Raw genomic sequence first — 25,040 nt, 5'->3', positions numbered from 1 at the left:
AGCATTTTTTCATATTTATTCATCTAAAATAAAAAATTAATCATTATGGGTTCATCCCATAATACAGAGAAACACATAAGAAAATGGGTATTTCCCTCCTTTTTTTCTTTTTTCTTTTTTTTTTTTAAGTCCTAGTATTTTCAGTATTACAGAGGGAGTTACATTGGTTTTTTGTTGTTAATAAATCATCACTGGTAGATTATAGTAGATTATAGCAATTAAAATCATATAAATGTATTACTGCTGCACATCACATTCCATGACTGTTTCACAGGAAAGGGTCTCGAAACTGTACAGAAGGGACCTGTTTTTCCCTAGTAATTGTCTTTGAGATTTAAGTTGAAGAATGGCAATATGTATTTTCCAAAAAATGTAGTTGTAGCTTTGATAAATGTTGATATTTTTAGCATTATAATGGTGCAGGTCATCAAAAATAGCAATAAATTCTTGGGTTTAGCAAATATGCAGCAACACATTAAAAATCGTTTGAGTATTTTATAAACAAATAATATTACCCTATTTATTCAATATGTCTTTTAGGTTAGTTGAAACATTTTAGCTGAGTTGAATACTCAGTTTTTGTTTTACTGAAATGTGAACTAGAAATATGTAATGAGCCTTCTCTCACTAAACTATTTTTTCTTTCATAAGCTAACTGTCTTTCTTCTTATTAATCTCCTTTCAGGCTAAACATACCTAAAATTTTCAGTCATTCTTCATGTGTGAGAATTTATAATACCTTCTTCCTGATGTTTTCCTTCAACACTAATTCTTCACTAGGCTATTTGAAGTGAGCATCCACTAGTTGACAAATGACAACAGACTATTGATTTATGAAATAGCACCAAAATATGTTTTTTGCTTGTCTTGTTTTTTTTTTTTTTTTTTTTTTTTATGCAGTCTAAGGTATTACTTAGCTAATAATAGGTCTCCCTTGAGTTCATGTCACTATGGAACTATTGAAAGTTATGGCCAAGATTTTTAATTCAGCTGAATTTTGAAACTTGAATATTTTTTCTTCCCCTATGCTTATTTTAAATGTATTTATCAGTCCAACATTTCACTTTTAATGAGTCATGCTTACTTTGATCAGTTTCTTATGGAATTCATGACAATCTTCTCTAGACTACACTAATTTAAATTTTCTTAGTAATTTAATTTAACGGCTTTGCCTTTACCAGTTCTTCCATGTTTCTTGCATGAAAGTACTAGTCCTACTAAGATAATTAAGAGGCCATTTCTCTGCATATTTGCCTTTTCTCGCTCGTTTTTATAGTCGGGTTTTGATCTTTGACCACACTTTGTCCCTTACTCCATGACTACTTTGTTTCTTTGAAGGTTGTTTGCTATAAGGCAATGTCGTGTCCCGTCCCGTCCCCCCCTCCCTCCTTCCCCTCAAAAGTCAGAAAAATTACACTCTAGCAAGAAACTGTGGATAGCATGGTTTAGTGCCTACATATGCTTATGGATGATCATTTACTTTCAGGTGTGTACTTTTACCATCATTCATATGAAAGCTTCAAACCCCACAGCCGGTAATTCTCAATGTGTGCAACGTTGCCCGAAGTTGGGGTCAAAACCTAGCCAAGTCTTCAAAGACAGAAAATATGCTTTCTCATGAGTAACTCCTGCCTTTGAGATAGGTCCTTCACATATACAATTACTACTCTCTCTCTTTTTTACTTTTTATTCTTTCTTTTGTCTGAAAAAAATGAGGATGCAATCTCTTGCCTACATGCCTATACACTAGGCCAGACATAAGCTTTTGGAGCCCTTCTAAAGATAAAAATGTCTCCCGGCTTGGATGATTGTTGCAAGTCATGATCCAAAACTGGAATGTGTCTATGACTACACATTTGGAAGACAAGTTGACTTATTTTCTAGTGTGGGTTTCAGGATTTTGAAGAGTACAGGGCTGACTGTAAGTATGCAATGTAAAGTAGTCCATGGTCTGAAATTACACACTCTATTAATAATATAACTGTATTTAAAAATAAAATTAAAAAAAAATCAACAACCCTTGCCCCCCATCTCTAGGCCAGAAAGAACTATGAGGAACATATTTGTAAGTTGGTTGTTGGTTTTTTTTTTTTTTTGGTGAAGAATAAAAGTACCATCTAGTTTTCTTTCTGGCACATGTTGAACAGTGACAGCTGCATTATTTTGGGACATCTCCCTGGGAAATCATTTAGATGAATGATTGTGAAAAGTGATGACTGCTACTTCATTTGGATGGCATTACCATAAATTTGATTTAATGAGGCTACATTTAGCTAGTTCCCTGTAGTTAGAGCAACACTTAAAAAGCTAGGAACTTATATTTAAGCAAAGGACTATATTTTCAGAGATGTTCATTATCAAAAGATTGAAGAGAGTGTGCAAGAGAAGTCAGACAAGGGCTCCTGTAGTATTGTACATTCTGGAAGTGGTAGAGTGAGTAAATGATTATGAAGGCAGCAGTTTGTTTTCTTCCCCTTTCCTTTTGTGCTTATTTTTGGTCTGTTTATTTTGGGAAGTTTGTGATTCATCATGCAGTCACCCAATAGCAGAATATTTTTGCCTCCAATTTTAAAAAAAATCAAAATATTTTGTTCAACTGTGAAGGTTAAAAATATAAGCAGGTGAGAAAGGTTTCTAAGTATTCAACAACATCATCGATTGTATAGTCATAGTTTGCCATATACTATTTATTTGGGGTTTTGTATGTATGCAAAGAAAAGGAAGTTGCTTACAAGACTGGATTCCAAGGTTTCTTGATTTCCCAATATTTCTGGTGATTTAATGTATCACTTAAAATTTTTTTGTCTTAAACTGTATTAAATCCTCTGTCTCTCCCTCCCGTTAAAATGAATGATATATATTTCTAATAAAAGCACTTATGCTAAAATGACAACAACAGAAAAAAGTCTCTGGGTACTCAGAATATGTGCAAAAGGATGTTCCCTGCACAACTGTAAGTCTTGAAAATTGTAAACTTGTATCCTTCAATAATTCAAATCTAATGTATTATATCTTTTCCCAGTTATTCCACTTCACTCATGAGAAACAATTTGTAGTGTGTTATGGCAGTTGTAGTGTGCTATTGGTAAATTCAAGGTAATTTGAAACGAAGGCAAAAGTAAATTTGAGAGCGGCAAAATATGTCATAGAAAATTCTCCATCAGCGTTTCCTTTTTTAGGGGGAAGAGGGACACTAGCTGAAGGACTTCAGCTATGTGTCTGTATGGGCACTTTTCTTGGAGAAGAGATGGTTTCTCTAATGGGCAGGCCTTGTAGCACTTCAGTTTTCCTGTGGTAGACTCAGCAAACTCCTTAGGTTTATTTATTTAAAAGCTTTCTAGCATTTACTCTAAATACATAGAATCCTGATAATTCATTTACTCAAGGAGAAAAATGTCATGAATGCTAGTACTAGTTTCTGAATAGGTTTAAGAAGTAGATCTTCAGTAATCTTTACTGAAGCACACTTCGGTAGTCTCGTCTTGAAATAATAAAGGCAAGATTAGATACTGACAAGGCAAACAGTTGAAAAAGGCCATATCCTTAAGATTAACTGAGATGTGTTCCTGGCCACAAGTGCTACTGGCTTATTTAGGTAGTGTAGCTCCAGTCAAGATTTATGGTTATGAATTCATAATGTTGACACACTTTAGCGGAGTCTTCTAGTTGCTTTAAACTTGACAACCATGTCTATTATTAATTTGGTTAAATTTCAATCATTTGACTTACATACACTCGTTTAATTATAAATGAATACGTGACGCTAGTGGTCAATAGGATTGAAAGGAGATAATTACCGTCATGTGGTTGTCTATATCTAAGGGAAAGCCATTGAACAGAAGAATGAATAGCTTCTCTCTCAGATTCAGGTTTACTGACAGACAAGTAAGGCCTAAAAATGTAGCATCTAGCAGATGATTATTGTTACCTTGTTACATTATTTTCTGCAACATCATCAGTTTAACATTTTCTTAATGCAGCTTTTTCTGTGGAAATAAGCGGGGAAGGTAGAGGCAAGAAACTCTTAGTGCATCAACTGGAGAAGACCGAAGTTTGCACTTACCCTTCTTTAGGCACCACAGAACCCGCACAGGAAGGATCCATAAGTTAAAAATGCATAGGACACTTGCTTGATAAGCGATTCTGGAAGTACCAAAACTAGAATTGTCTTGGGAAATTATGCCATTTAAATAGTTAATAAAAAATTAAAGTGTCTTTAAAATACATTTTGTCAAGTCAGATTTCTATGACTAGCCTACTTCAGATTTGGAAGTGTGGCTTGAACTGAAAATTTCGTATAAAGCCCCAGGAGCTCTGTTCACTAGTTGGAAGATTGTGCTCAATCATCCACCCTCCCATGCAGACCAAAACCTACTGATTGAGAGACTTAGTTATACTTTTGATGGAGTCCCAGAAATATTTGTAATTTAATATGCATTTCTTTTTCTTTCTATTTTACTACTATATATTTTAATAGTTCTGAATTACCTACTGAATGGATTGAAACTTACCTACGGTGGGTTGAAATTTAAATGTGATTATATTTTTAATCTGACATTTTGTCCAGTGAATGATGAGTGGATTTTTTTTTTTTTTTGTAGTTGCACATCTCTGGCTCTTATTCATGTTTTTGGTGAACAGATTCTTTCATTGTGTATTGACATCATTCTCTCAAGACATAGGATTTTCCACAGAATTTGGGTGGGACTGTCTCCTCCAGCAGACTGCGTAGCATTAAGGAATAAAGTATTTGTTGAAAACAGAAAAAAAGAAAACCTTTGTTAATGAGTATAATACTATGTTTATGAGGTTACTTTGTCATTTGTAGCAGACTGCTTGCCTGCTCTGCTCTAGTCTGTCTTGATTCATTGGATGAGAGTACATTTCTCTAAACTTTTTAAAATTTACAAACAACACAGTTCTGTTATAGTAAAATGTATGTTAAGCAGTAGAGTTTTCATTTGCCAGTTTGTCATGTGTTTTGATGGCTAACTACACACTTGAAAGCAGTGGAAGGTGGTGAGGTGTTGAAGCAGCACTTCTGTCATCTTTCCTATCTGATCCTGCTGACTCTGTGAATAGGCTAACCAAGAGCCCTGGAGAAGAAGCTGCTTTGAGCACTGAGAGAAGTGGAAGATGGGGACCTGGAAATAGTCCTAAGACTATTTTTACTCCAGTCAAACAATGACAGGGAATGTTCCCAGGCACTGGAACATAATATTCTATACTGTTAAATTGTTAGAACAGTTCCTGGCATGCTTTTCACTCACATCAAGTAGTTTTCTCCCAAACAATTCTTTGGCTGTGTTTGAGACTTAGAACAAGACACTGTTCGTAAATCTGCTGTGTGTGGCTACCCTGTTTTAAGAGGTTTAGAAAGTTTAATAGCATGGATGCAGTCTTTTCTGTGCTGGCTAGAATACGACTCAGGCACATTTGATTTACACTATAGATTTTGCTTGTGTTTACATCTTGCAAATTGTTGCATTTAAAACATTTTTTTTTTGTTGCTATTGTTGTATGCTAGTAATCTGAATGTAAAAAACACCACAAACTGTACTTTTGGAGCCATACATTAGACTAAGAAAATACTGTGGTGTTTCATTATCTTTCAGCAGCTTATGGAGTTAGTGGCGTGTGTTTCATTTTACTCAAGAGTACTCAGTCACCCAACAGGAATAAAAACCAAAAATGAACTCATGGTACTAATAATGTGCTAGAGACTGTTACACCTATTGATTCTTTTTTTTAGTATGTAGAATTATGTGAACAGAGATATGGTCTATTTTCACCGTTCTTGCTGATGGTTCCATTTAAAATATTGTTTGTTCAAGGGAAAAATAAATACCCGCTCAGTAATGGGTATTTCTCACTATAGCTGTAATTTCAGTTTTGTTACAAGACAGTACTGATTTATTTTAATATTTGCAGGATTTCAGTCTCTTTTTTCTTGGTTTGTTTTTGTTTTAATTAGAGATAGAAAATTAAGACCAAAAAATTGGTGCATTTTAAAGAATTTATTTTAAATATTTGGCTTTTGTACCACCAATATTCTGCAACCTTTGTGCTAAACAGCTTGAGACTAACAGTTGCAGAAGAATTTTATGCTGTTAACTCATACTCCAGTCATATTATCTTTGACTGTATATTAGAATTGTAGATTACAGTCATCTGCACTGAGTTTTGAGTTATGTACACGGCGAAAGACAGTCTTTAGCGCAGTGAGTAACAAGGTCTTAGAGTTAGCACAGATAATTCTGTGAAAGTACCACTTCAATGCTCGACAGTATTTAAACTATGTATCTGCATCAAGGATAGACTGTGCAGTTCTACTCCCTTAGTGTCAGAAAGGATATAGTAAAACCAGAAAAACTTGAAGAAGAATGTAATGTAGATGATCCACTGCATGAACCTGGTGTCTCTGAGAGTAAACAGATGAAGATTTCAGTCTACTAAGAGACCTGAGAAAGGGATGTGATACACAGAGGTCTACAAAAGCTTCGATACCCTGGAGAACTTGCGTTGGGAATGACGGTCTGGTCTTTTCTTTAGAAGATATACTTCAATACAAGAATTGTACTGCGCTGCTCTTGCAGAAGTAACTTTAAGGTTGAATCTAACGAGGCTTACATATTTGGAGCAGTTAGTCATAGCACGGAATCTGCTTCAGTCTCGTTAGTCTTCTTGAAAAGATTTATAGTGGTGGCATTCCTTTAGTGAACGATAGGTACTAAAAATGACTTTTAAATAATTTTATTTAAAAGCTAATGTTTCACGTTTGGTATGTCTCAGTTAAAAAAGTTTTTAAATGGATGCAGGAGAACAATTTTAAATAAGTCTTAAAAAGATAAAGTAGCTACCTAAGTCAGTTATTCAAAAGAAGCCATTCAAGGATATTCCTTCAAACAGGCAAACCAATGAAAGTCAATTAAATCAAAGACTAAACACCACTGTTTCTCTTATTACTAATGCAGTTTTGTACAGTCTGCACTGTAATAGGCGATTTCCTAGCTCCGTTAGTAAAGGAGATGTCAGCCAGGCTCTAACTCTGCTGCACTCATATTGCCTGAGTACCTTATTACAAAGGTTGTCAAGTACTACAGAAGAATTTGAGAGACACATTTCTTGCCGGGAAAACCCGAGTATACTACTTTCCTTGTAACTTGGGCAGGAGTTTTCAGCCTAAACAACTGTAAAACTTCTTAAGGGAAGAAGGAGCTGGAATCTGACAGTGCTTGCAAGTAGAAAGTAATGGCATATCGCGTTTATTTGGGTGGGAATTTAACTGTATCAGTTTAGTGGAAACCCTGAATTTTGTAAAAGCAACAGTGTATGCCCATGTATGCTCATGGTGATGACAGACACCAAATCCATTTTGCCAGTTATAAAAATGTGCTTTTATTTTAGGGGGCATATAACATTCTTTTCCACAGAAATACATAATTTTAACCGGTTTACAGTTCTGAAAATTTGTTAGTATTTTCATTGCAGTGTTCATAAAAGTAATTCTGTGAAAAATAAAGGGTGTGAACTCTGGCATGGTTTGATAGTCTACTCTTCTAGATATTGAAGCATGTTTTGTGTGGTTGTTTTTTTCTTTCCGTTTGTTTGGATTTTTATGTTGGTATTTTTTGTTTGTATGGTTGTTTTTTTTTAAATGCAGTTGTATGGCTGTTACACTACAGGGCTTTATAATCCTGGAAGTCTCTTCCATCCCTCCCTTGATTATGTGAACAACTCGGTTGGATAGAAGAGTCTGTGGTGAGCAGTGTAGTTAGGGATGAGAACAAAGTACACTACTCATTCAAATCAGAGTTTTATAATCCTTTTCTGTGACTTTATACCAGGAAGAAAAATCTTCTGTCAGTCTTCACTGGATTTAAAATTGACTGTTGTTATCTGTTATCAACTCAATACTTCTATGTGTTGCTTTGGTTGTCATTTTTGACTTATGAACGCACAAGGTATTCTGATGCATGCAGCATGATTGTAATTTTTGTTCTGTCTTGATGGTTATTAATTCCACCTTTTTCAGGAAATACCAGTTGAAACTGCAGTATATCTAAGTACCTCTACTTTCGTTTTTTAAGTTTTCAACAAATAATTTAAGCTCAAATACTGCCTTGTCTTAAAATTTAAGTATAGCAATTTGAAACATAGTCATAAGGAAATTAGGTTAACTAGCTTTCTATTTATGTCACAAACTAATATTAATATATTAGTTTCTCCTTTCTGATTAAGTCTCCAACTAATGTTAAAACCTAAGTGCAATATATATTAACATTGGTAAGCAGTCATGGTGTCAAATTATGTTTCTTTGTGTGTTTCGTACTTGATTTCCATAATATCGTTAATAAGCTATTATATGAAACTTGCATTTGCATGCAAGAAAGAATGGTATACCTTATCAAAGTTTACACAACTTCAAATATGTCATCAAGTAAATGCTGCTGTTTTCAAGAGGATAGACATTTTAAGGTCATGGAAAGTGTAGAAGGCTTTTTCTATTGGTATTTTCTAAAAATTCTCAGAGATCATCCTTTTCAAAATAGTTACGAAAAAGTTAGTTTTAGTAAGAATTTTTGCGATGTGGAAAGAAATGGGAAAACATTCTTAATAACATGCTTTATGGCCCTGTTGACATCTTTAATGTATCTATTGTTCCTTTTTGCCTGCTTTCTTTAAAATTTAAGTGTCTCAACAAAAGTATCTTGCAAAATCACTAATTCATTTTTTTAAAAAAATTAAATAAAATTCTGTCTAAGCCAATTGATGCCTTGTGACAGACTTATGTCCTACTTTCTGATGAACACATTTTACTAATGGTTTACTTTTGGCCATAATAGTTCTTTTTACAATCTAGTTATAGTATGTTACACAATGGTATTAAAACTCTTCTGAGATACTCTGTATAAAGTATGATTTATTAAGTTGCGATGAAAACACCTAGACATCTTTCAAAAACAGGAATAAATCAGATAAACACAAAATACAAATTTTCAACTTCTAAAACTGAACATTTGTGTCTGCTTCTGACAAGTGTCTAAATGAAAGAAGCTTCTTATATTTTTTTATTAGCATAATATTTCAGTTAAAAAATAGCAACATAACAATACGCACTATTGTCTTTGGTTTTTGAGCTTAAGTCTTTTCTACACAGTAATGTTTAACAGCAGAAAATAATTCTACTTGTGCCTGCTATCATTGCACTTCATTGCATGGTGGAAATATGTAGACTTAGGGAGGAGATACTTTTTCATGGAATTCCTTCTTTGTGGACTTGCACACAATACTAGAAAACCCCTCTTTCTCTTCTAAAAGACTGTGGGAAGTAGATTTGTTACAGTCTCAAAGATACCTATTAGATTTACTCTCAAGTTATCCATTAGATTAGTGATAGCAAGAGTACTGGTCTGAGGAACAAAAGTCAGGAATGGAAATTTTATTTGATTTATTGTTTTTCATAGCTAGTTGTGTTTTGCCTTAAAATGAAAAATCAAATGCTGAAGTAACACATGTTGTGGGGTATGGGTTTTTTGTTTTGTTTTGCGTGTCGTTCCCCCCCCCCCCCCCCCCCCCTTTCCTCCCCCCTGATCTGCACTATTCTCCCCTCCTTTACACAACTGAATGCACAAATTACCATTTTTATTAAATATTTCAGGACTCAGAATATTCAAATTATCTTTAAGATCACTTTATGGAGGGATCTTGGTTCTCCAGAAGCTGATTGTTGGTTTTTGGAAAGACCTAATTTGTTGCAAATTTGCAGAAATCTTTATTTGAAGTTGTTTAGATGTGAGAGGACCAGAATCTATATTGATGCTCAAGTATCAGTATTCTTGCAGTTTAACCAAAAACTAACTTTTATTCCTAGAGATTTTGTAAAAAGGCTTTTTGGAATGCAGAAGTATGTCTAGAGAGATGCAAGTGTCAATGGGTACAGCAAAGTACTGTATTTTACAGAAAGAAGAACTTCTGTAGATAATGTTGTTGTGTTGTCCGCATACCTAAAAATATTTATTAGGTTGTACTTTTAAATGTAGCATTCACGTCATGCATACATTCGCCTCCTTTGTTTTTCCTTGGATTGTGGAAGTGTAGTATATTATTTTATAGAGAGTGCATGCAGATTAAAATTCTCTTTTATCAATCTCCTCAGGTATGTGTTTCATATTCTGTATTTAGTATGTGGTCAGTTAGCCTGGGAAGCATACTGTTAATACGAGTTTGTTTTGTTCTGTATACTGTAGACAGCTGGAAATTTTCTGTCATTGGATGTCATGCATGTTCATTGAAAGGGAACTAACAAAATTGGAAAAAACATTCCAACACTGAGAATCATGTTGATGAAATGAGAACTCTGAGTCCAAATGTTAGCTTATTCTGACAGATTTACAAATGAGAAAGTAGTTTAAAATGTTGAAGGTATTCTATTTTACATTAGGGTAGTAAAGTATGTTCAATAACTGTTCACATTCACAGTGAAGAATTCACATAAAATTTTCATAGAGCTGAAGCTTGCTCATCCATTTTAATAAGAGCTGTATTATAGCAGGATGACTTGCGAGATTTATGACATTTGTCAGTTGTCCAGAAAAAAAAAGTATGCTTTTGTGTATATCTTCTCTTCAGCTTCACTTTTTCATCCATACTTACAGAACCCGAAGGATTGCAGCAAAGCTAAGAAACTTGTGTGTAATATCAACAAAGGCTGTGGCTATGGTTGTCAACTTCATCATGTAGTCTACTGCTTCATGATCGCTTATGGCACTCAGCGAACACTTATTTTAGAGTCTCAGAATTGGCGCTATGCTACCGGTGGCTGGGAGACTGTATTTAGGCCTGTAAGTGAGACATGTACTGACAGATCAGGTACCACTACTGGACACTGGTCAGGTAAGACTTAATAACTCAAATAATTTCTCCTTTTTTCTTGCAGCTTCTTTCACATTAGAACTATTTTGATACCTTTTTCTTTAATTTTATGTGGACTATAATAACTAATGACTGCAATTGTATACATAGGCATCATTTAAATTGTATTTTTTCATTGTATTGAGAAAAAAAATATTATCCTTATTAGGGTATCTCTGCTTTGGCAGAGATTTCTTAATATAAAACTTGGGTATTTCAGATTTAAATTATAATCATTCATCATTCTGCCATGGTGGTATGTGTTATTTGCCAGATATGAAGCCAGTTTTTGTGGGAAGAGAGAATTAAATAGAGGCTATTGTTGGTAAACTTTAAAACTCTAAAGCATGTTTCAAATACAAAACAAAGGAATTAAAATGAAAATGGTGTCCAGTAGTCATTTACACACCAACAAAATAATGAAATAATGGAAATAATTTTAAATGTAAACTGAACTGACTCAAAATTCAAGTAGTGAAAACAGTGGTAATGTTCAATACCTCTTTATTTGTAGATCAGTAAATTGATCTATTCTGATACTAGGCTGAACAATTTTTCTAGAATAACTAGATGGGCATTCATGTTTGTAGGATCAGATAGCTTTGTCTCAAAGTAAACAGCATTCATTTTACTGGAATTCTTGCAGTCAACGTCTTGTTATTAACATCTGCATGGCTTTATAGTTTTTTCTATATACATAAAACATTTTTCAGGTATTTGTCAAAATTGAGTACGTATACAGCACAGCTGCAGATAGCTGACAATATGTTAAGTTCTTGCTCTCAATTTATGATAAATAACTAGGAAGAATTTTTTAAATTTCTGCACAGATAATATTTTTTCTTAGTCTGTAACTGGTATTACAGTGGGACTTTCTAAATGTTAGAATAAATGCAGGGAAGAAACGGCTGATCAAAAAGAATGCAACTGACTTCTTACTCAAGACTAGGTAAATTTAGTGAGATGTCTTAACTGATAATGGAGATTTTTGGTAAAATTGTGATTAAAGAATTGTGTTCGAGCGAGGTGTAATGTTAATTTTAATAATATTTTGTTATTGACAGTTGTGGTTCACATAATAATTATTAGATGAGTAGATGAGCTAAGAATGGGTAGACAATGGCTAAGCTATGGACAAAACCAATTTAGAGTGGGAAACAGTAAGGGAGATACTGTGCCACTTTTCAGGCTATAGCTGTTTTATTTTTCAGCACTGATGGAAATTTTGATTGTTAGTATGTGGTACATTAATCTTATCCCAGAAAGTAATTTTGTCTCAGTAACTCTCTGCTTAAGCACAGATAAAAAGGACTGACAGTTTTTATTATTTATGTTAATTGTGCCTACAGACTCAAGAATTTCTTCCCAATATGTCCTGAAGGATGTATTTGGCAGCAATAGTAGTGACTTGGATTTCATTGGGACAATTAAAAAATTTGTAGGGATTTTCAACAGATGATTGACTACATTCATCAGTAAGAAGTAGTACACTGATGAGATGTTATTTTAGCATACAGTTTTCTTGTTAGAACTACAGGAGCTACAGCATGACTTTTGCAGACCAGTACTATCCCAGTGCCATAGAGGCAATATACTGTTTGTCTGTTTGACTTAGCAAGCAGAGCTTTTCAATTCTGGGTTGACAGAAACTGATTTCCCCCCTACCATTTTCATTGTTCTGTTGGCTACCCTAATACACAGATTTTGGATGGTGTGTAAAGTTAAGTGCGGGTAAAAATGGTCGAATCCCCAAGTCGTCAGAGACTGTACACTAGAGCCACGAGTATTCCCCTTCCTTCATTTCTGACAGGTATAGGGTTACACGGTGTTTCAGGAGAACTCTGAACTAGTCGGTGGGCTTGGAGATTAACATCAATGCTGAGAGGAAAAGAAAAATGTAGATGTTCATTCCTTCACTTCATCTGTCTTTCTGTCTTTGAAATGGTGTAACATGTGGCCAGCCCCATAGCTACTTCGAGACAGGGAAAAATGGTCTGTTCTGAAAAGTATCTCAGGTTTCAGTTGTCATTCCATAGTGACTGTGCGTCTCATAGTTTCTTAAATTAAGTCCTCAAGCTATTATAGGCAGAACTGATACCTTTCAAGGATTTTTAGTTACATGTAGTGGAAGTGTCTGCATCTTCAACAATTGTACTACTTAGAATGATTGGTTATCATTATTTTACTTCCTACTGAAAATTCTTGGGAGTTGTGTTGTATGGTAGGGCTTGTTGTTTTTTTTGAGAGCAATGTGTTGTTTTGTTTGTTTCATTTGTGTTCTTTTTTGTTTTTTCCAGAGAATCAATAACATTTCTTATTCATGTTGGATCCAGTAGTGCATGAAACCCTTTTTTTGTCTGGCTGATTAGCAGTTTAGTGAGGAATTGTGCCCTGGACGATATCTAGAGAAAGGAGAATTGCCTATGCAGTGGACAATTCAGCCCAAGGGTCTATTTAAGTCCAGCCATAACAGGAATTAAACTTGGTAGAAATTTCCTTGATCCAACACATCATACAGTGTGTAAGTGTCAACCAGATCTCATAATTTCCACTATTGTCTCTGTGGAAAAGATTTTACAGATATTTTCTACTTCAAAATCTTCCTCCAATTAGATGTTTGTAGCTTCTTAGAGGGTTCAGATATGATAACCTTGCTGAATTCAGAAGAAGGCGGGGCAGAGTAAAATGTTATAGGGAGCTGTAGTTTAGGATAAACTGCAGAAACAATACTTATCTTTCCAAAGCAAGCACACATCTCTAGTTCTGTATGCTAGTCTTTCGTCTTCTGTGGGCAGCAAAGAACATTTCCAAGTCCTTATTTTAGATACCATACCAAGAACAATGCTGATTAAAAGCAAAACCTTTTCATCATGAATATAGCCTAACAAGTTCCCTAGAGAGGGTTTGCAGTCTCCATCTTTGGAGGCATTCAAGGCCTGTCTGGCTGAAGCCCTGAGCAACCTGTTCCTGTTGCATGGCTGAGCCTGCTTTGAGCAGAAGTTTGGAGTAGATCTTCTCCTGACCTATATGATCAAGACAAACCTAGTTAATGAGTTCAACTGTGGGAAGTGTTGGTTATGTTTAATAATAACCTGGTCCTTGAGCCTAATGAACTGCCACTGTCCAGAACGAGCTGCTTTAGAAGAGGGCAAAAGTACAAGAACAGCTGGCAAGTAAGGGGTCAGCTGTGTCAAGGAGAAATTCCTACGAAGGGTCAGTTCCTCCTAGTTTGGTTACTCATATGAATCCTCATACATGCAGGTGAATCTTACACCTTTCTCCATGTGGTTGATAGTCAAACCATATCAAAATCTTCAGTCTTCTCAGTAGGACACTGTATACCCAGTGCATAAAGAATCTTTTAAAGAATTTAGCTATTAAAATCTTAGACGTCTCAAATTAGCTTTTTCAGAATTACAAAATCCCATTTAGAGACTGGTGTGTAAACATACTTGTGTTTATGCATTGAAACAACATTTGCATATTGAGATAATGTCTGTTCTTCAAAACTTCAAGATGCTACAAAACTTTTCTTTGAAAATTCTAGTGGTTTTTTATGAATGAGATTTTTTTCCGAAAATTAATTCTTAGAAATGGTTGAATATTTTCTAAAAATAAGTAGAAATGGTAAAATCGATATTGAAAGCTTAAGCTAAAGTTTTATTTGGGTTTGGCAAAGTCAGCAACTGAAACAACCATCTGGGCATGGTTCTGGGCAGACTGCTCTATGTGACCCCAGAAGTTAGTTGCAGGCAGGTTTGTGAGCCTTGCATTTAGCATAATAGCTGTAAACCAGTGTTCTAGTGCACTTACGCATGCATGGTTTAAAAAGAATGTATATTTTCATGAAAATCTATTAAAATAGATCTTGATTTCCTGCAATATGGGCTGATGAAAGTACAATGTTTCCTTTTAGCTCCCTACAGTTGGTGCTTTTGTTTTGTTTTTTTTTTTTTTTTTTTAATTAATTTCTAGGTGAGGATGAATAGTTTGAACACATGAAATATCTTGATGTGATCATTTTTTTTTTTTTTAAATAAATGAATACCACTAATTTGATCTTTGGTGGTCTAGAGATAGAAGACGTTCAGCTATGAAAGACAATCTTTCTATGTTTAGCCTACTGGCTAGCCACACACACTATGAACTGTGTTAAATTCTAATCTTATGCAATGGCATGCTCGCTGAGGAAGCATGATACTGACGATTGATCTGTCTTACTAGCTTCAGTGTGCCTTCACTAGGAATCTTCACTGGATACTTAATTGCCAGTAAATTTGAAAGACATTCTATCTTGCTGAAGATTTCTATATGTTTTTATGTTTTTCTAAATTTATATAGATTTTGATTATTTTTTTTTCATTTATTCCCTGTACCTTTACAGCGACAAATAAATCTGAAATTCTTAACTGTAATTAAAACCAGTTTTTCTTCAAAACTGCAACTTTATCTCCTCCCCTGCCCCCCAACTTCTGGAGTCAGCATGAGATTTTCTAGATTTTCAAAATAAATGTATAAAAATGCATTGACATGCGTAAATTTCCCTTTCTCATAACCACAGTGTTTATCCTGTGTAGTATACCTGTGTATATGGGTTTTTAATAAAAGTTGTTTTTTAATTATGTATCAAAAACATTCATGCAAGTGAATACTTATAACAAGGTATCAGTGTAAATTACAGAAATAGGCCAAAAAGTCAAATAATTATATAATCTTAAAGAATTATTTTTATGTAATTTGCAGACCTGTGTAGAATAATAATTTAGTAAATTGTGCTTTATGAAAAAAATATTTATATCTGTACATTTATCTTCTTATTAAGTTGTCTGTACTTGACACTTTTTAGTTGTATTAGCAATATAAAGTTTTGATGTTTCTGAAGTCTATCTTCAGCAAAACAATTTAGATAGTAATCTGTTCTACAGAGAATTAAGAGGCTTATATGAGCTGAGAATATATATATATTTAAAATATTATTGGTCCAGTTCTCTCCTAACCAGGCATAGAAGCTAAGCTTGTCTAGTTCAGAAGACATTAGCATGTTTTTGGAATTTGGGAAGTAGGGTGAATTTTAATAAGCAAGCTGACATTAGTCTGATAGCAAAAGATTAGTAAGGCATGTTGTCATCTATGCGGAGAATTAGGGGTCATCTCATCCCTTGTCATCTCTGGCAGGAACTATTCTTTGTGTTTGACATGGTATTCCTACAAGTCAAGTTCAGTTTTTCTAGCTCAAATATGTTAAAAGATTGAGAATCCTATCGCAGGTTTTTGCAAATACAACAGTTATTTTACACTGTGGCATATTTTTTCTTTTTCTTTTGTTTCACTCAAACACTTTTGTACTGTCATTCTAGAGAAAAAAATATCTTCATGAGAGATGTTTGTATGCATGTTCTTTTTAATTTTCAAATTATACCTTGCCTGCAATTGTAACTTACTTGTAGTTCATTTTCCCCTGATATCTCTGACCAAACTATTTATGAATAATTTAGGTAGGAATTGTTATAAGAAGCATGTATGACTTCCTAGTAATAAAACCCAAAATATAGAGAACTTGTGAAGACACATTTGTCATGAAATTTTTGGATTAATTTTCGTTAAAGTGGTTAGTCATATTGAGCATGAATATTTTTAATTTCCAGGTCATAATGTTCTGTTATCATTGCAATGATCTAAAACAGGGTAGGCCTCTTTTTATCATTTTTCACTTGCTGATTTATGATGTCTTGGTGGCATTCCATGATAATAACATGGAAGGAAGTCTATAAAATATCTAAATAAAAAAATGGAACCTATAAAAAAGAAAATAGATTAAGAGAAAGGACAGATTAATATACAGTTAGAAGTCATACCTTCATTACGTGATGGGGAGTGGAAGTATATGGTGGTAAAGAAACAATCTATATGTTTTAAATAACAGTGTATGCTCCTTCCCATAAGGCCTCCAAACCAGTAAGATGAAAGATAACTTGAAAAGGAAACCTGAAACAAAGTTGCCTGCAGTTGCATTTGAATATTGACTTTGGTGCCTCTAGCCATGGTTTGACGAATGAGTGCTTTTAAGGCAGGGGTACCCAGAGGGGAAAAAACGGCAGAGCTCTTCATTTGATAGTAGTGCCAGCTTTTAAGTATTCATTGAATTATAATCTTAAAATATGAATTAACTAATATGTTTATATGTATAATTCAAGAAAGAGGATACTGTGCGTACACAAAATTAATTTTTAATTTATTAAAGTAAATCAGGCAACAGTAATCAAAAGGACTAAAAGAAAATTGCAAACTCAAACCATAACAAGTTCTGCAGAATTAATTGCAATAAATAAAAAAGTTTCATTTCATGAATTAGATCTTCCTTGGCAATAGTTTTTCTTTTACGTAAATCAGAAGAATATTTAGTATTAGCCTAAAAAACCCTTTAACTTGCATACAATTGTATGAATTATGTTTTGCTCCCATACCTCACTCTTCTTTATAAAATCTTGTAGAAAAATGTTGATGAATTTCTATTTCTAATTCTTAATGTCTTTTTCACACACTGATTTTCATTATTTGTATTTTAATTCAAGCAAATTTATGTTACTGAGAAGCATACTGGGGAATGGTGATTAGAGAGAACAGAGCAGAACAGCGATCTGTTTTGTATTTTCCCTTTGTTTCAGTTGTGTTAGTCTTGAAATCTTTGAAAGACATTCTATCTTGCTGAAGATTTCTATATGTTTTTATGTTTTTCTAAATTTATATAGATTTTGATTTTTTTTTTCATTTATTCCCTGTACCTTTACAGCGACAAATAAATCTGAAATTCTTAACTGAAGATATTCTGAAATTCTGAAATTCTTAACGTGAAGGTGCTTTTTAAGATGATCTATATGAAAACATTTGTATACATAAACATGAAAAAATATTTAGAAAGGGGTAACTCTTAAAAGGTAGGTCTAGTTTTCAGAGCGATGCAGTAGCCTAAGAGAGCAAAGTGTGATCCTTACGTCTAAGTGGAGGGTTATTGAACGGTAGTATGAAGTTATTTTTTCCTTGCAGAGCAATGGCCAGGCTGCACCACACTGTCTAGTTTTGTTATGTGGCCTTCAGAATAATTGATAAATATGAAAGGATTCTCAGAAAGAACTACACTGATCCAAGGACAGAAAAAACTGCTTTACAGTAGAGATTAAAGCACATAATTCAATGTAAAAATGAAGCAACTTTAAAAAGCTGGTCCTGCCACATTTTGTAGACATTTCTATATGGGAAAAATGTCTACTTTTAGACAAAAGCATGTAGCTGGACAATTCAGACTGGAAATAAGGTCTGCTTTTTGCAGAAACATTGGCTGACTATCCCAGCTGAAATCAGGACACCGCTGTAATAATTTATTCAGGGGATATGGTAGATTCTCCATCAGTAAGTCTTTGTGCCATCAAGCTTATATGTGTTCTTGAAAAACGTGGATTATCTCCCTTTCAATCGTTTAATATTTTGCATGTGTAGCATAGAAAGCTATTGTGATTTCAGAAACCCAGTTGAAGCTGCAAGCTAGTATCCCAGTTGAAGCTGTGGTCTGGTATATAGTAAACCGGCTGGATGAGGAAGGCTGAATAGAGCCATCAGCAGCTGAGTGCCTGTGCCTTGGATGAGCGCAAGTAGAGTCATTAATTTTGAACAGTCCTTTACCTGCTGTTGCTCAAGAGATTGGAGCAGCAGAAAAACAAAAGGAAAAATAAGTTGACACATTTTTTAAAATGTGTATTTCACTTTTTTTGAGCAAGGAGAGTCAATCCATGAAACCACAAGGTATAAATAAAGAGGTAGATATTGCCTTTAAGCACATGGCAAACCTTTTTCACTTTCAAGTATCAGATCAGTGCTTAACTTCATGGACAAAACTGTTAGTGGAATAAAAGAAGCAAAGTCTTAGAGACAAATAGAAGTAAAATTCATTCAACCAGCTGATCTTACAGTGAAGGAAAATACATATATAGAGAGATAGGATTGAGGGGGAGAGAGATTGATTTGTGTTATTGAGCCTACTTTACAAAATGTCTTTGAGGTTATTGTAAATCTATCAAAAGTTAGAGATGGCTATAAATTCTGGAAAAAGATCTTTTCTAATGGTTAAAAATTGACTAAAAAGTTAAGGTCCTTTGGTATATTTTGAAATCCTCTTCTGCTTAGAAGTCAAAAATATTCTGAGTATATAAAAAAAAATAAATGAAACTGATAGAGGTGAATTCAGAATCACACAGTGAGTAATGAGGCAAAGATTTCAGTATATTCCAAAAGCAATTTCATTCTTTCCTGGTAGGAATTATATGTCATAAGACATAAGTAAAAGTAATTGCTTTTTTTCCTTTTTTTTTTAATTGACATATGTTTATGCTAATGTTATCACCAGCAGACCAGATAAAAGTACTGTATGTCTTTTTTCAGTTTTACCACTTCTTTTTCTTTTTTTATCATTGTAAGTCAGTATTTAGTGTTGCTTTTCATAAAATTTACATCCTTTATAAAAGACAACTTGATGCTTTCTGGATCTCAGAGGAACTGAACAGCATGCTTTGCTCTGGCTTTACAAGTAATTTAAAAGACGATTTGTGATCCTGTTTTAAACCATAGGTAAACAAGATTGTATTATTTTCTGCTATGAACTGATTCTCGTTAATTTTTATTCACATATAAAACAGTTTCTGGAAAGGTAAGTTCTTCTCATATATATGAAAAAAATCTTCAGAATACTGTAAAGAAAATTGTATTTAGAAGATATCTGGTAATGTAATTGAACTCGGTGCCAATGTCCATGTGTAACAGAAAGAAAACTTATATATATTCCTGTTTATTATATTATTTTTATATAATATCATATTATTATTTGCTATGAGCCTTATATACATTTTCATTTGTTAAAAAAATCACGCTGTTTCAAAAATGAACAAGACTCTAAAAACTGAAAAACATATACCAAGATGCTTCTGGGATGGGAATTTATTACCACTGCTGGGAAGATAATGTTGTAGCAGTTATTTAGATATGAACATAGTAAGAATTTCAAGAATACAATACGTTCTTTAAAAAAGTAAATATAAAAAGGTAATCGTTATTATTATTATAGGTACTCTTTTCAGTAGTTGCAACCTGTACTACAGTTACATCACTTCACTTCTTGGTATTTTTTTAGGCTCAATCATCTACATTGCTGCAGTAATTAGCCATTGTCCGGTATTACTTTTTATGTTAAAATTTACTTTGCGCACTTCTCTGCTTTGTATTTTGTCAGTTTAGGAAAACTTCTAAAACTGAGGATAATTTCCCAGTCAATTTTATGGCCAGCATTGCAGTTAGGATTATTCTGTCCTTAAAACCCCATCCCTGTTTCCTCCTATGAATGGGATGAAACACTAGAAGTATAAAGGAGAAAACAAGATTAGAACTGAAACATTCCTTACTGCATGACAGCACTTTGTCTGGAAGAATATTGCTGAATTAACAGAATAAACAAAACATTAATATTATGTAGTGCCTATTTATTAGAGTAATCTTGATATGCAATGAACATTACCAGTTTTAGCTAGTTATTGCGGATAGTAACGGCTGTTGAAAGATTTTGCTTTTAGCTATGGATCTAGAATATAACTGCTTAGGAAGTCGTGTGCTGTTGGAAATTGCATTTTGTTGAAGAATGCAATTTTTTATTGTTGTTATTATTTACATCATTAACTTTTTTGAAAACCGTCTAAAATCCTACGTACAATGCAAAACATTCAGATATTACTTCAGGATATACCTTTATTAAAATATTGTATGAGTCAGTAAAAATTTAATATTCTAAGAAAACCTGTATTACATAGTATCATCTTTCTTGTCGTTACGTGTCTGTGGATGCCATCTCAACTAACATGTTGATTTGCAGTTCCTTATGCAACTGAAGATACTGAATTTTAAGCCCTTGGCTGCAACTTAGTATTATAATTGTGTTAGTTTCCCTTTTTTTTTTTTTTTAAAAAACAAAAAACAACCACCACATAATCATGAAAAATATGAGATTAGTTTACATGGAAAGACAGTATTACACACCTTAACTTTGGGTTTAATGCGCTAAGGCATTTGGCTTGCTTTATTGGTATACTACTCTTCAACATTGTGTAGCTACAGTGGAAGTTTAGTTAGATGGGAAGACTAAATAAGACAAACCAGATAACTGAATTGGGGGGGGGGGAGGGAGGGAACTGAAATGGCCATTCATTTATCTAAGAGAAAATTAAAAAGTTATCTTTGCATCTTAGAAAGCAGAATTCAGATAAATAAAACTTAGTATGTGTGAGGGTAGGGATTTCTCAGTTTAAGACACTACATATTGTTTGTCAAGTTATATGCTGTGTGTGCATCTCACAGACCTCAGAAACAAAGTATTCACTTCCAGACAGAGGGAAGAAATTGAGGGAAAAAAGGGGGAGTGAAACATATTTGAGACTTTCAGTGATAATCCTAGACTTGTCCTGCCTTCAGCTTGCAATTCTGGTATTGTTCTGGAGGAACATTTTTTGCTAGGGTGATAAGAAGGTGCCAGAAGAAAGGGTAGTCTACAAAGGGAATGGGAGGCTGAAATTCCTGATTTGAAATGTGTGTATAACCAGGACAGAAACTTATCAGAAACTTATGCGAAGTTTTAGATAATGTCATGCAGCAGAAATACAGCCTTGTCTGCTTAAAATAATAAATAAATAACAGTAAATCAAAAGAATCCAAACTATCCACTACAGTGTTTTGTTTAAAAAGGGGTACTACATAAAAAGTCAGACTGCTTGTAAAAATGTTTGCAAGCAGCATGGAGATTACATAAAACATGGACCAAACTCATACCACCTATCAAAACCCCATTTTTTTTTCCCAAAAGACAAATATGATGAAGCTGCTTGATGTTGTTAAAGGGCATTTAAAAAAACAAAATAAAACAAAACCAAACAAAAAACCAACCCAACCCCAAACAATTTTTGTACAAATGAGAAAAATAGGAAAGAATATGATTTTCAGCAAATTACATATGAAAACATGGTAAGGAAGGCCAAAAAAGATTTTGAGAAGAAGCTTGCTAAAGGCAAAAGACTGATAATAAATCCTTTTTCAAACACATCAGAATAAGGAAGCCTGCCAGAAGATCTGGAGGGCCAATAGATGATCAAGGGATGAAAGGAGCACTGAAAGAAGAGAAGACTGTAGTACAAGCTATAAAGATCTTTCATGCCCACATTCATTATAGAAGAGCTCAGGGAGGGTTCCCATGCTCGATTCTTTCTTCATAGGGGACACTTCAGATGCTCTTTCTCAAACAAGTGCCATTAAAAGCATTTTACAACAAAACATGTTGTTTAGAATTGCTGTTTCTCTATAATTGGTTTTATTTGTAGTTGCTGTTCTACAGAACAACGGAAGGAGGCTGAAGGAATACCGTTTTTCAAAAAGGATTCCAGAAAATTGCAGACTCTGTATTGAGCAAACTGACAGAAATAATAATGAAGAATCAATTTAAGGGATACATAGAAAAATGTTAGAGCGGGGAAGAGAGTTTTATAGAATGAAATAATATCTCATAAATTTAGTAGATTTATTTGAAAGAGGCAAAAAATATGTAGGTATGGAAGCCTGAGTTCATTTAGTATCTTGCACTTTAAGAAAGCACTTCAGAAGGCTTCCCCAGATGTAAACTACCATGAGATAGAAGAGAGGCTCCTGATATTTATAAAATTGGGTTAAAAGAAACTTCAGAGGGAAAGGGTTAGAAATTAATGATTAATATTCCTTAGAAGATTAAGTCACCAGCACAGACTGATGCAAACTTTACTCTTTAACATATTCATATATCATCTGGCAAAAAGACAGAATGTGAGATAGCAGTATTTCTAATGATAATAAGGTATTTTGGTTAGTGAAGGTGAAAATTTTTTGTGAAGGGTTACAGAAGGCTCTTGCAGTAGCAATACTTTTAACATAGTCTTACGACTTGTACTGCAAAGTTCACTTGTGCAATCTCCCATACTACACTAAATCCATTTGTATTTTAATAAGTTCCTCATAAAATGCGTCTGTGTGCTCTTTCACAATATAATCAATTAAGCCCACAATAGTGAATGTTGATTCTGATTAAGCTATTTGTATAGGCTAAGGGTACTCTAGGTTTTCATTTAATTGTATGAGGAATTACATTAATATGCTTGATAAAGGAATGGTATTCTCAGAGGTTGTTTTCCATGTCAGTAGCATTTTGTGGCAGGATGGGAGATAAATGTGGAATACAGTGCTTTTAAATACTGGCACTGGCAGAAGTAAGGATGTATCTATTTCCTTAACATTACATGTATATAATTGCATTATCTATCTGATAATGTTCAAGGAGTCAAAATGTGCAGATTTTATACAACGAGTTCTCCTTATGTCATTGTTAATTTAGACTAAAATTGTATGTCTTTATAAAATGTGATTAACTGTTTGATAATAGTTTCATGCATGGGCAGTACCATAAGCAGACTAGCAAATGCATTTTTCAATGAGAATTTCTTAAGTATGTTGAAATGAATGAAGGTAACCTAGAACACGGGATTTTTATTCATGAATAAATGTGTTTACTGGAATAAGTATTTGCAAAATAGTAGGGACTTATTTCCCAACACTTCTTGATTAGGGGAAGTTAAAGCACTGGTGTTTGTAGACTTGGAAATCTAGGGAATGCTTGAAGAGGGCAAAAAAGGACTCTTGCCTCTGTTCTCTCCAGTGGTACCAATAACTGATCATATATTTGATCACATATCTTATGCTGTTCATAAGAAATATTACCTTTTGAATCATGGCTTTCCTGTTTTCCTAAAAGATTCATATTGCCCCAATATACTAGCAAAACTAGTACTGGTAGGTTAGTGATTAATTGCAAACCTTTCTCACAAACATTAAATCATGGATGATAAATCATAGATTGGTAAGAAAATGCCAAGTTTCCATTACAAACTATAAAACTTTTTTGCTTAACTGTCAGTCTTTTAAGAATTTTTCTATAAGGAAAAAGCTACAAATTGGCCTAGTACTAGAGTTTATTGGATTTAAGGCAAGCATTCTGTACTTGAAAGTTGTACAGTAGTGTCTACAGTAGGGAAGGATACAAGTGTGTTTTGTGATCAAATGCAAAAAATCGGTGTTTTCTGAATATCAAGAGACAGCGTTAGGCAAATTGAGAGTAAAATTACCTCAGAAATATGTTGGGTCTCAAACAATCTTTACAAAGTTTCAAATGTTAATCTGAGTTCTTTGTTTGGCTGCATGAATTTCAATCCAAACTGAAGCCTTCTCAGATTTTCGGGAAATAATCACCTGCATTCAAGTTTCAAATTACTGTCATCACAATGTCAGCAATGTTATGATTAAGTAATATTAAGTACTTTTAAGTCATCTTTAAACAAGGGCAGTCTGAACTGGTAGCTGTGGGTTGAATTCAAGTTATGAAAACATTTCACCCAAACCCTTCCTATGTCTTGAAAATTTTTACCACCTTTTCCAGGTGGAAGGCATGCCAGAGCACCTCCAGCACTGTGGGTTATCACTCTGATACTTGGGAATGTATTGTTTAATATGGGGTCATCCTTTCTATTAATGCAGATACTATTAATTCTGTACAGAGAGGCTGTAGGTCAAAGCTGGACGTTTCATTTGTGTCAGTATAACAACTTCACCAAATCCTAAAGGGTTCTTGTCTTTTTGCATTTGAGTAATGAATAAAAAATAACTGAAAAATGTCAGCTGGTTACTCAAGATCTATTCCTTTTACAGATTCAGAATTTCATACTGAAAAGATCCTTTTATTACTATATGTTTTGTTAGACACGAACAATCAAATAAGTAGGCAAATGTTACTGAATACAGCTTTTCAACCATGTGAAGCTATACCAAGACTTTTAAGGCAGAAAAAATTTCTTGCATTTTATATTTCTGTTTCTCAGTCTTTAGGCCCTCAGCCCACTGATTCCTTCCTAGGGTTGTGAATCACCGAATCTCAGAATGGTCAGGGTTGGAAGGGACCTCTGGAGAACAGATAAGAAATTTGAAAACCCGTGTTTTATTACATTGATCTACCTACATTGGAA

At 33.9% G+C, this 25,040-nt stretch overlaps 1 protein-coding gene across 1 annotated transcript in view; it reads left to right on the top strand.

The window, feature by feature from the left end:
- FUT8 (fucosyltransferase 8) overlaps nt 1-25,040 on the top strand; it is a 71,095-nt gene that overhangs the window by 23,678 nt on the left and 22,377 nt on the right. The window contains exon 5 of the mRNA XM_082485701.1: nt 10,659-10,896. Coding sequence (XP_082341827.1) covers nt 10,659-10,896 — 238 coding nt within the window. The remainder of the gene's footprint in view (nt 1-10,658; nt 10,897-25,040) is intronic.

Source organism: Vanellus vanellus, assembly GCF_965231255.1.
Source record: "Vanellus vanellus genome assembly, chromosome: 6".
NCBI classification, from domain to species: domain Eukaryota; kingdom Metazoa; phylum Chordata; class Aves; order Charadriiformes; family Charadriidae; genus Vanellus; species Vanellus vanellus.
Note: the sequence above shows the minus strand (reverse complement) of the source record. Positions and strands in the feature narration are given on the sequence as shown.